Genomic DNA, 13788 nt, shown 5'->3' on the forward strand with positions numbered 1-13788 from the left:
GGGTCCTAATGAGCCAAGATGGCAGCCACTAGCAACAGTGTTCACATGGTAGAATGTTGCCAAATATGCCTCCCACCAGTGTCTATGTTCCCAGGGTGTTCTGTATCTGCCTCCTCCTCTTTGGGAGCCTCTCCAAGACCAGAAGGTAGGTCTGGCCCAGTGTCCTTTCAAATTACTGCTTTTACCTTGTCATGTCAGATTTTGCATGTGACCTTTAAGAGTGAAGTCTCTGTTGCCCCCAGTAATATGGAATTAAGTCCCACCAGCCTTCAAAGTCAAATATGCCTATGGAGGATCATCTTCCTGGAGAAGGACTGCAGGGATAGGGGCCCAAAGTGGGGCTTGGAACACTTATTCATGTGGGAGACCTCTGCAATATGGTTATTCTCCGGTTCACAGGTCACCCAGCAGGGGCATGGGATTTGGTTCTATTGTGAGTATGCCCCTCCTACCCATCTTGTGGTTCCTTCTTTGTGCCTTTCAGTTGTACAATATATTTTCTTGCAGGTTCCAGTTTTCTTCATCAGTGGTACTTCTGCAGATACTTGTGATTTTGGTATGCCCATGAGAGGAGCTGAACTCATGGTCTTTCTGCTCTGCCACCTTGGCCCCTCCCTGTTTTGCATTTTATATTACTGCTTTGAGTTAGACATGTTTTACCCAACAAACATGTAAGCTCCAATAAGGCTGAAATCATATCTACCCTTATATAGCTTCCCTAATTCTTTGCATAATGTCAAGAATTCAGATACATATTTATACATTGATTCCTTCATTAAACGAATAGTCCCTGAGTTCCTACAATGCGTCAGAAATGATGACAGGCACAATGGTAGAGAAATAGGTAGATACACACAGCCCGTGTCTTCATGGGGCTTGTAATAGAGTGAGAAAGTGCCTACCTAATCCAGCAACAACTATTTGGTTACAAATCGTATGCAGTGTCTTATACACAAAGAACCAGGACTTTAAGGATGTAATTTAGACTTGGAGAAAGAGTGAAAGAGGCATCCTGGAGGACCTGACATTTCAGATGCACAGGAGTAAGAACTAGCAAGGCAAAGAATGAAGGAAGAAACTTCTAGACAGAGGGCCTGTATTGGGTGTGGGAAAGCACTCTCTGCACTGGTGCACATGACAGAGCCTTGTAAGTGAGGAGGAGACCCTGAGAGATGAGGTTGGAGAAGTCAGGGGAGCCAGATCACAAAGGCCACACTAAAGAGGTTAGACTGTACCCCCAAGTTCAGTCAGTGGGAAGCTTCTGAATAGATGACTGACAAGCAGTAGGTGTGCAATAAATACTATGTTAATTAATTGCCAAGATCCACCCTGAGTGTTATGTAAGTGGGGGAAAAAGCCTAATACTTAAGAAGTAAAACTAGTGCACTCTCAGAGTACATTTTTGCTTCCAGTGTTTGCCATAACCTATGATACTTACTTTTCCATGAAAAGACAACAAGGTCAGTAAGACTTTGGATTCAAAGCTAAAACACAATGCTGACCTTAGGTACAATTTTATCAATTAGTTAAAATATGTAAGATGCCCATCCTCATTGGATCTACTTGTAACATAAATGGCAAACGAAATTAAATGGTCCATGGTTCAGATGTTGTAGTTTATGACATTTCTACTACACAACTGAGCTATTTTGGATCATATGGTTCTTTTCTCCTTACCTGCTTCATAGGACGGAGGGAACCAATTGTCTTCCATCCACTGAATGCTGTCCAATTTGGGATCTCATTAGGCTCGAGTAGGATTTGTCTTCCTAAGAAATTGGATCCTTCATAAGCTATCCACCTACATGAGAAAAGGAAAAAAAAAAAAATGGAGTCCTTAAAATAGAATGTGATCTTTTACCAAAAGACACCTGCCACTATACCATAAACGAGTCATAACTTTAAAACTTCTAGACTTGTATTTGCAGCCAATTAAGCCAACCATGATCTTTTCCCCATGGGGGCCCTGTGTGCAATGGCTGCAAACAGCAGCCTCCTTGGTAGTGAATGCAGCCTGTTGCCTGTATAGGTTGCCCTAAGGGACCTTAGAGACAGTCCTTTCCAGTGGACATTCATGACTGGCATGCTGTCCCCATCTAGGCTCCAGAAAGGTATGGGCGGTGCCTTTGGAAAGCCCAGAGCACAGTGGCCAGGGTCCACATTGGCCAAGTCGTAATGTCCATCCGTACCAAGCTGCAGAACAAGGAGCATGTGACTGAGGCACTACACAGGGCCAAGTTCAAGTTCCCTGGCTGCCAGAAGATCCACATCTCTAAGAAGTAGGGATTTACTAAGTTAAATGCAGATGAATTTGAAAAGATGGTGGCAGAAAAGCCGCTTACCCGGATGGCTGTGGGGTCAAATACATCCCTAATCACAGCCCGCTGGACAAATGTGGGCCCTGCACCATGAGAGCATTGTCAGTGTCCCCTCTTGAATGTTCATCAATAAATCCTACTTTCCTGTCCAAAAAAACAAACAAAAAAAAAAACCCAAAAAACTTCTAGATTTGTAGAATCTAAAAAAAGTATAATTGCATATTTTAATGGAAAGAAAAAACAAAACAAAACAAAACAGGAATAGGGAAAGCCCACTGGACTGGGGCTCAGATGATTTAGATTCTGGTTTCCTTACTTCCAAAACAAGGTTCTCTCCAGCTCTAAAATTCCATGTTCCCTTGATAATACCAAGTCTTTTCCCATAACATTTTAACATTCGAATCTAGACAATAACCCCTCCCTTTTACCCCATTAAAAAAATACCAGTTTTCTCTTCCACTCTAAGCTCACTGGCCCACATCCTTCACAGCCTCTCTGGGAGTGAGGCTCCAGTGGCCTCTCCAGACACAACTCCTTCCACGACTTCTCCAGCAAGGAAAACTCGAAAAGTATCCACAGAAATCCCCTGTTTAAATTCTTCTCAATACCCCAGGGGCCTTCAACTTGGGCCAAGTTAAGTGTGCGAAAGGGCCTCAAGGTAAGTGTCTAGAGCCTGGAGACTGATTCAAGGGCACACGGTCCACTCATTCCTTTCTGGTTTGGCCTTGGCTGCTTTTGCATCACAAAAATCACCACAGGTTGAGAAGTTGTGACAGAGACAGGATAACCAATAAACTGAAAAGACCATCAGGCCCTTTATTGAAAAGGTCTGCCAAGAGCTGCTTGAGAGGGGTTTATCAAGCTGGAGAGCTAAGGAGAACAGGCTGGGTTCTGCCAAGAGGACCTGATACACTCAACACAATTCCAGGTCACAGCCAATGGTGCTTTCAGAAAGTATGCATGGAATAGGAAGTGGATGCCTTGCTTGGTTCAGACAAAGCACCCTTTTCCCTACAACCAAGATTAGCCCTAGCCAAATTATAGATGGATGAACAAGGCAGATGACCTTCTCTCTACTCCTTTTTGCCAACACAATCTAAACTACCAGACTGGTGCAGCGTCAGAACATAACAATGCAGAGGCTGGGAGTTCCCACTGTGGCACGGTGGAAATGAATCCAACTGGTATCCATCAAGATTCGGGTTCGATCCCTGGACTCTGCTCAGTGAGTTAAGGATCCGGCATTGCTGTAAGCTGTGGTGTAGGTCACAGATGCAGCTCAGATCTGGAGTTGCTGTGGCTGTAGTGTAGACCTGCAGCTGTAGCTCTGATTCAATCCCTAGCTTGGGAATTTCCATATGCTGAAGGTGTGGCCTTAAAAAGCAAAAACAAACAAACAACAACAACAACAAAAACAATGCAAAGGCTGATCCACCTTTCCAGCTTTTGAGATTATTTACATAGGTAGGGAAGTCTCAGTTATAAAACCCAGACAGGGTTTCAATAAACTTTGTCTAATTATATACTAATGTAATGAATTCCGGAGTTGAAAAGCCTTAAATCTTGGCCTCTATTACCACCACAGATTAGAGATATGGGAGAATATGGGGATTAAACAGAACAAAACAAAACCTGTCACTGAGGGTAGCTGGCTGTGCATTAAGTGGTTTTCTGGGAGCCATCTGTAACCTAAGAAAATCTGCAGACAGTTTTCACTATTCCTTACTCCATGCACAATTTCTCTTGTAGAGAATCCAAAACAGAATGTTAAGGTTAAATGGTACCAGTTTTCTACAAATGCATGAAATAAGCTTGTGAGATATTTCCAGAAGTGAGTCAATAATTATCAGTTCCACTTAGTTATAAGGAAATGTATAAAAATGCTGTGAAAAATCCTGTATCATAGGGATGTAGAATTCAGTTCAGGCTTAGTTAAGTGGTAAATAATATGCTGTGATATAATATTGGGGGTATTATGCTTAGAGAGATGAAATTTATGTTTAATAAACATCAAACCATGTGAAATGCTTTGCCAAAGAAAATTTAAACTATTATACACAAGTCATACAGAACCCACTTATTATAATAGTTAACTTAATTTTCAAATCAACTTATAGTCTCGGCTTTCTTCTTCATTATCTCCAGATTTTTTTTTTTGGCTTCTCAGGACCACACTTGTGGCATATCGAAGTTCCCAGGCTAGGGGTCAGATCAGAACTGCACCTGCTGGCCTTTGCCATAGCCACACAGGATCCAAGCCGCGTCTACAACCTACTCCACAGCTCATGGCAATGCTGGATCTTTAACCCACTGATTGAGGCCAGGGATCAAACCTGAATCCTCATGAATGCTAGTAGGGTTTGTAACCTCCTAAGCCACAGTGGAAACTCCATCACCAGATATTTAAAAAGCAGAGTTGTTTATAACATAGTTTAAAAGTTGTAAGACATAAAAACATGCATCTTTATATTAATCATTGAGAGTTATGTGTGTTCCTTCATTGACTTTTGGTACTGAAACCCAAAGGTGCAGGAGGAGGGGCAGTCTGAGAGTCATGCTCAGAAATGGCCTGAGAGATAGATTTTCCAGGAAGTGTTAGAGCTTCAACTTCACGGCCCCTCACTTGCAGACCACTAACCCATTTTGGTTCTGAATAAATGTGAAAGTTCATAGCTAATTTATGTATCCATCATTCTTCATTTCTATCTTAGAGTCATCTCCCCAGATGGTAAAAGTACAGGCCCCACATTACCTGGATCCACCCTGACTGATAACCTGAATGAACAGTAACACTGGCAGGTCGGCTACGTCAGCCAGGATACCCAGCATGAAAATAATTGCCCTGGAGCAAACAGCTCTAGAATAAAGATGTCAAATCAAAGTACAAAAAAAAAAAACTGTATTAGTCTTATAAACAGTCAAGTGTCTTAAGCAGGCAATGGTCTCGAGCAGTCGAAGTTGCCAATTTAATTAGGTTTCTCCTGAAAGCCAAGTGGGCTCAAATGGTTATGGTTATCTGGTCCACCTACTCTATGACACGTGCTCTGAACACACAGCAGTCCTTTTCTCCCAAAGGGCTCTTCTTCCAGACCACTGCTGGCTACTATATATTAAGACATGCTCCATGGTCTTCTTAAAGAGAAATTACTGTTATTTCATGGAGAGAGAAAAGGAGTAAGAGTGCTATCAGACTGAAAAACAGCAGCAATGGGGAATAAATAGCAACTGTGCAACTCTGTCCTACAACAGTGACTGAAGCAGGCAAGCCCTTGTCCCATACTTACAGTCCACTCTTCACCCACACGGACTGGGTATAGAAGTGCAGGTCCTTGTTCAGAACAGAGTTCACGGCCTCTTCTAGATGTAGCTCTCTTCCCTCACAATGTTCCAGAGCAAAAAGGCTAATGGAGGGTTCTTCAAAAACCTAAGAGGACAGAAGAAATAAAGCATCACTATCAGGTGACCACATCTCAGTGATAGCCCAGTCAGAACGTGGGGTGCCCTGGATCCACTGTTTCTCCAATGCAAGTAGTTTACTGCTCTGCACTCTAATGGTGTTAGAGTCAAAATGAAGTGGTGAGATTAGATTCTACTAATAATCTTTATTCAGTGTTTTGGTAAGTGAAAATGGAAGTTTCAGAAAAGTAATCTCGACCTCATAAAAATAGAGACCTGATTCCATCCACAAGTTAAGGCCTGGTTGTGCTGTAATACAGACACACATTGGTCTGCCAATGCTTTTAACTGGAAACAGAATGAAAACAGAACAGAATGGTACCCTCATTTCCCAGGAGGTCACCAAAGCAATCCCTGAGAATGCAAGACTTCATGGCTCTAGGCTCTTAAAAACATTCCTAGGAGGGAGGAATAGGCGTTCTGAATTTAACATCAAAAACAAAAAGCCAAAACGCATAGGGACAGGAGTGATTTATATATTAGAAGTAAGTATTCCCCCAACTCCTCATGTCAGACAAGAATAGAATCAATTTTTCTCTTTTTCATTAATTGGTATATACAAGACACCATCCTAGGAGACTTTTGGGGGATAATAAATCAAAACAAGTCACCACCCTTGGTCATTACTAACTAGTAACTAAATTAGGAAAATTGCATGGACACTGTAATGTAATCCAAGGTAGAAAAGGATACATGTTGTGACAGTATCCAGTAGAAGTCTAGATTCTTTTTAGCAGAAGGGAGCAGGAATAAACGAAGCTTCACAGATGAGGCAGTGTGTGAGCTCCGTCTCAAAGGATGCAATGGATCTGGAGAGGCCTAAGGAGAACAGAAGGAAGGACTCTGTGCAAAGATGGGAGACAGAAATGCATGGGCCATGATAGGGAAACAGCAAGTAGGCCTATTTAGCCAGAGCACAGAGTCCAATAGGAAAGTGTCAAGTCCTCCCACTGTTTGCTACTGTGTATTGAGTTGCCTGCTTCTCCATGACACTGACAGGGCAGAGACATTTACTGCCAATTCAGAGTCACTGAAGGCTTCTGAGCAGAGGAGTAGGACTGGGTGAACTATGTGTAATTGGTACACAGAAGCAGAGAACTAGCAGCAGGAACTGTGGATGTTCAGAGAAGAGTAAATCAACAGTCCAACAATGGGCTCTCACAAGTGACCTAGTTACTAGTTATATGTGCATAAGAGCAAAATGAATTGTGAAAGCCTAATTCCTGGCAGCAGTGTTTGGAATAGCAAAGGATGGAGAGTGACTTACATGAGAGGTTACTGGTTAAGTAACTTATGGTACATTTGTGAAGGAATTTATACAACTGTATAAAAGGATGAGGATATCTTAGTGAAAGATCTCTAAGATATGTCCATCAGTGGCAAATACAAAGTGAAGAGTAGTGCGGAAGAGCACATGTCTTATGCTACCATTTGTATACAGAAGGGAAAGTTTATGTACACACACACAAAATATATATTATTTATACATATTAAAATTTTTCTAAAACTATTCCATGACTAATGTGTCAGGAAACTAGGATCCGAGAAAATAAAGGGCACGGTTATAAAGCAAAGTGTATCACTGCATGCCTTTTAGTACTTTTTGATTTTTGAACAATGGAAATATATTCGTTCAAAAATTTAAATAGGTAATTATTATGCATTTATTTGCATGTATATGTGTGTTTACGTGTTTTTAAAATTTTTTTATTATTTTTTTTACAGCTGCACCTGCAGCATATGCAAGTGGCCAGGGCCAGGGTTGAACTGGAGCTGCAGCAGTGACCTACACCACAGCCACGGTAACACTGGATCCCAGCTACATCTGTGACTTAGTGCTGCAGCTTATGGCAGTGTTGGATCTTTGTCTCACTGAAACAGGCTAGATCAAACCCACATCCTCACAGAGACAATACTGGGTCCTTAACCTGCTGAGCCACAATGGAAACTCCTGCATTTATCTTTCTTTAAATGGACATCAGGAAACTTATCTGACAACAAGAGGAGTGAAGAAAAGAGAGACTAGAAGTTACCATAACATAGGAAGGACCCTCCAGGCCAAAGAAAAAGAGCTACACCTAAAACAGGACTGGGGGGGGGGGATTAGGATTGGTAAATAAGGGATGGTCAGAAAAAGTATCACTATGAAAAAAGAGACAAAAGTGAGACAAAAAGATGGACTGAGAAAGTGAGAAAAAAGATGTGAGATACTGTTGTCAGGGGCATGATGGTACACAGTTGACCCCTGAACAGCAAGGGTTTGAGCTGCACAGGTCTGTTCACTTATACACAGATTTCCCTTTCTCTTTTTGTTTTGTTTTTTAGGGCCGCACCTGTGGCCTGTGTAGGTCACATTTGAGGTTTGGATCTGGCATTGCTATGGCTGTGATGTAGGCTTACAGTCACAGCTCCAATTAGACCATTAGCCTGGGAACTTTCAAATGCCACAGGTGCAGTTCTGAAAAGAAAAGAAAAGAAAAAAGAGAAAAGAGAAATCTGCCCAGAAGCACTGGTTTTCCTTCAGTAAGCAACATAAACTAGAAATTCATTTCTAGTCATTCAGTTCCAGAGTGACTGCAGGCAAGATCATGCTTTTCTTCTGCTATCTGCAAAATAAAAATTGGAAGCATCCCAACAATTTATAGAAGAAATGTCCTTATAGGAGTCAGACATAGCAAGCTCTAAATTACCCACTAAAACTGGTGACAGAAAATGAATGGACAGTCAAAATCCACAGTAAACCCTTGACTTCATTGCTAGACTTTCCCCAACATCTTCACCCTTAGGATAATAATAATAATAATAATAAGGCATTTAAGCTTAAATCTTCACACATCTACATGTTGAATTATTAATTAGTAAGGAAGGGGAGACAGGCAAGGAGCCTGAACCCCAGCTCATGATCAACCATCATCAACTCTCCCGAGTAGAGTTTGCTGTGGAAGAACACCAGACACCTACATTAAAGGCATTTAACACTGACATGATGTAACAGTTTTAAATTCCACAGGGAAAAAAATTAAAAGCTTAGGCGAGGATGTAATTTAAATGCTAAGTAATATTCTTAGAAAAATAGATCCTGCATACATTGTTTTGTCTTCTTGTATAATGCCCACAAAGACGTTTTTTAAAAGGCTGTCATTATCACTCAAACTGTATGAAATTCACTCCCCAATTCAAAGATAACCTAACAATTTTATATGTATAATTTTATCTTAAGGTAACAAAGTAAAATTTGATGGAGGTGAATCGCAAAAATTGTTTTAAAAACAAGCAGGAAGATTGAGAAAAAAATTGTAGAAAATGACTGACATAAATCAGTAAGTATCCTATAAGAGACCTAATACATAAATGGAGAAAGAACATAGTACTAATCAAGGGAGAAATATGACTGACTGATGTGGACAATCTTCCCTCATTTCCATTAACAATAATGGGCTTCATCATAAAGTCCCATCTACCCAACTTTTCACTTGAGAACATCCACTGTTTCTAATAATAAAGTCATTCCCCCTTTAGAGACTTGATATATATATATATATATATATATATATTTTAACTTTTCTCTATTTTAATTGAAATGGTTTTAATACATAAATATACAGTTGACAATTGAACAACTGTTTGTTTCAAACAAGGTTTGAACTGTGCAGACCCACTTGTACATGAATTTTTTTTCAATAAATATAGTATCTGTATTTTCATTTTATAGATTTTTTTTGTTTAATAGGAGAGTTTATTAAAAGTTAGCTCCTTTGCATTAAGGAGTTCTCATTAGAGCTATTTTTTTTTATAAAAGAATAGTTGATTTACAATTTCTTCAATTCTGTTGTACAGCAAAGTGACCCCATCACACACAGTTCCCTGTGCTGTGTAGCAGGACCCCACTGCCCATCCATTCATTGTGGGGAAAAGTTTTGAGTTTGATTAGCAATCACAATATATGGAATCAAAAGAACTAGGTCTGAGTCCTGATTCTATCCAAATGGTTGCAGCTTCCCTACACTTGGATGAGACATTTTTCAATTCCTTTGCTTTGAGGCAGAAACAGAAATATGCAGATTTTCCAGTGCCAAGAGTAGCACCCCCAGTCCCCTGTGCTGTTCAAGGGCCAACTGCACTTAAATTTACAAATGTACTTAAAGGTTAGGAAGGTTAGGAAGGTAATCATTCAGAAATAAAGACTACTTTGAACTATTTAAAAAATATTTTTCTGACATGTTTTCCAAACATGAAAAGTAGGAAGAGATATAAACTATTTATAGTCTTCAAAACTGAGGATGACAGAGTAATCACAACTTTCCAAGGACAAGAGAAACCACCAGAATTTAATTACAGTTTGAGCTCTACAAATCTCTTGGCCTCAGTCCATGCTAACTTAGAAGACAGCCAACCATTTGGGGCCAGAGGCTCTTCTTAGGTGTCAGCAGGAACAGGACATTCCTGGGGGGTCAAGTCTAAGCCAAGCAAAGAGGATATAGTTTCTAAAAGTAGGATGTGGTTAAGAAAGAAAAAGAATACTTGGATAAACTATATAAATTAATTTTTAATAAGGAAAAAAGAAAACTCATCATTCCTCATTCCATCAACTAAAATAATATTTTAAATGGCAATAACCATAACTAACATATATGGTACTTAGTACATGCCCCAGGCAGCATATGCATACACACACACAATAGAAAAGGGGTTGTGGATGGAGAGTGTGTGTGGGTATGTGTGCGTATATATCTATATATATATAGATATCTCCCTATATATATATATATGTATATATATATATATAAACTGAAATACTATACATACACACACATAAATATATGTCTTAAATCCAAAAAAGCCCTGAAAACTAATTTTTTTAAAAATTATTCATTTGGCAACAAAACCTGATGATAAGTAGAAAACTATTTATAATAATTTATCCAATTTTTGTAGGTATGATTATATTTTGTTACAGAAATACGAATGTGTTTAATTATGGGGTACTGCCCAGGACCTTTCTAGGGATTTGTCTTTTATGCTATATATGAACCATATTACTGTTTCACCTGTGAAAAACTCCAAATCCCCAAAGATATTCACATTAGGGACTGCAGAACTGTATTCACTCATTTAATGCACACAACATCTCTTTGACATGGGTACCATTATTATCCCCACTTTACAGGTCACATATAGTAAGTAAAAGAGCTGGCATTTGTAACTAGACAACAAGGCCCCAGAGGCCACGTTCTTCATCTTTACCCTACGGTTTTAAGATGTTCTAAGTAGCAGTAATTTGATCATGCTAAAATGTTCGAAGTAGCAGTGATTTGATCATGGAGAATATTTCTGATTGGAAGCTGTCATATTATATGAAGCAGTTCACTTCATCTCGTGCAGCTGGGCAACATCTCTGACCCCTATTCTTAGCTACCCCATCAACTTAACAAGTGTGTCCGCCATCTAGATTTGAAGGTTTGAGACCCTGATAACAAGTAATCTGTTAGAAGGACTACATGTATATCAACACACTTTCAATGTAACTGGAAAATTTTAAATCTAACTACTAATTTTTGCCATTTTCAAAGCTATACAGACTTGTACATTGGCATTATATACTTCTTTGAGATTCAAATCACCAGTTGTACGGAAATGATGTTGATAGCGCCTCAGGATTATGTTAATTGGTTTGATTCTAAATATAATATGTTATTTTAGTTGAAAAATATCTAGCAAATAGCCACTAAGAACAGCTCTATCTATACAGCCCAACAATATCGCTTTACCCTGATCTCTGCCAAAGGACCCACAGCTGAAAAACTAAGAGCAACTGGACTGAGTTCACGGAAAATGCCCTTAGTGTGCACCTCAAATACCACTCCAGTCTAGAGAAAGACCAGTGTGCTGGCAAAAAGACATCTGCAATGATGAAAATTTAAAGGAAGGCTCATAAATCTCTAATTAGATTCTACTCTGGAATCTTCTAAGTTTAGTCTATTTAAAATCATATAAATACCTTCAGTCTATTAATCTTGATGTTACACAACAAATATTAATTCTTATCTTTGAGCTATTATGGTATTATTGAATGTTTTCCTGTGCTAAAGGCTTCACATTCACTAGCTCGTCTAATCCTCATTTTATCACATGAGAAAGTTGAGGCTTAGAGTGTTCAGAAACATGTCCAGGGTCACTCAGCTAACAAGCAACGGTCTGTCAGACTCCCAAACCAAACTCTTCTCCAGTGAACTATAATCCCCCTCATTGAAAGCCTCTTTTGTGTGGCTTATAAAATCAGTTTATTATAGATCTACCTTTCTAACTGGTTTTCTCCCTTAAAAAAAAGTCATATTCTCTGCTGATTTTTGAAATAGGCTTTTCTTTTTTCTCAATTGATTTAAAAGATTAGTTTTATATTCTATACATTAAACATTTGTAGCTTACAAGGACTGAAAACATATTCTCCCAGTCTGTGGCTTGCTGTGGTAGGCTCAATAATTATATCCTCCACCTCCACTGCCCCCACCTCAATCCAAAAAAATGTCCACACCTGAATCTCTGGAACCTGTGAATATGCTACCTGACATAGTAATTAAGAGTTAAGAATCTAGAGATGGAGATAATTGTCTGGATTATCCAAAAAGACCTAAAAGAATGACATAGATCCTTGTAAGAGGAAAGTAGGACTACGGGGTCAGAGATAGAGGAGAGAGAGAAGGTGAAGTGATGTGCTTTGAAGATGGAAGAGGCCATGAGCCAGGGACCCCTAGAAGCAGGAAAAGGTAAGCAAACAGATCTTCCCCTAGCATCTCCTGGAAGGGACACAGTCTTGCCCACAATGAATTCACCCCCACTAAGACTTATTCTATAGTTCTGCCCTCCAGAACTGCTAAGATCATTTCTGTTGTTATTAAGCCACTAAATCTGTGGTAATTTGTTATAGCAGCCACAAGAAATTGATACACTTGCCTTCTACCTCTTATACTGCCTTGTCTGTTTTGTGTTTAAATCTATCCTACTCTGCTATCATTTGGATAGTTTCCTATGTTTTCTTTAAGTTTTTTTCTTCCAGTTTTATTGAGATATAATTGACATACGGCAGCACTGTGTAGATATAAGGTGTACACCAGAATGATTTGCTCTACATACCTTGTGAAATGAGTGCCACAATAAGTATAGTGAATACCCATCATCTCATAGATACAAAATAAAAGAAATAGGAAAAAATTGTTTTCCTTGTGAGGAGAACTCTTAGGATTTATTCTCAATACTTTTCATACATAAAATATAGCAGTGATATTATATTATACATTACATCCTTAGAATTTGTTTATCTTATAACGAGAAGTTTGTATCTTTGGGGTCCTTCCATCAAATTCCCCCTCTCCCCACCTTCTGGTAACCACAAATCTGATCTCTTTTTCTATGTGTTTGTTTTTTAAGAATAACTGACTACAACACTATGTTAGTTCCTGGCACACTACCGCAGTTCCTGGTGATTCAGTATTTCTACACATTTCATCATCACCATGACAAGTCGAGTTGTCATCTATCATTATTATTGACTATATTCCCCACACTGTGCATTTCACTCAAGTTTGTTTTTCACAATTAGGCTGCCATAATCCATCTGGAATAAAGCAAGACTTAACTGTATCTTTTTCCATGTTAAGGGCCAACTGTCTTTCATAATAGCCCCACAGAAATGCTATTTCTGTCACCCTCCAAATTCCATTATTTATGTAGGTCAGCTTCTATGCTCTCCTATTCCACTATCCTATTTGTCTCTCTTTATACCAATACTACCTTAATTATTACTAATGCATAATGCAATATATATTTGGTAGGGCAAGTGATCATGCCTATTGTTCTTAAAAATAATCTTGGCTGTTTTGAACCTCTTTCTCTTCCACATTAATTTTAGAATGTGCTTGTCATGTTTTACCACCCCACACCTCCAAAAAAAAAAGTACAAAAGATTCTGTAAGCATTTTGACTGAAATTTAATTCATTTGAGGAAGACCACAATATT

General features: G+C 39.1%; 1 protein-coding gene across 1 annotated transcript in view; it reads right to left on the reverse strand.

The window, feature by feature from the left end:
• CRYBG3 (crystallin beta-gamma domain containing 3) overlaps positions 1-13788 on the reverse strand; it is a 124429-nt gene that overhangs the window by 16209 nt on the left and 94432 nt on the right. Inside the window, exons 18-19 of the mRNA XM_021070691.1 lie at positions 5603-5742; positions 1678-1801 (exon numbers count right to left, since the gene is read on the reverse strand). Coding sequence (XP_020926350.1) covers positions 1678-1801; positions 5603-5742 — 264 coding nt within the window. The remainder of the gene's footprint in view (positions 1-1677; positions 1802-5602; positions 5743-13788) is intronic.

Source organism: Sus scrofa, chromosome 13, assembly GCF_000003025.6.
Source record: "Sus scrofa isolate TJ Tabasco breed Duroc chromosome 13, Sscrofa11.1, whole genome shotgun sequence".
In the NCBI taxonomy this organism is placed as follows: Eukaryota; Metazoa; Chordata; class Mammalia; order Artiodactyla; family Suidae; genus Sus; species Sus scrofa.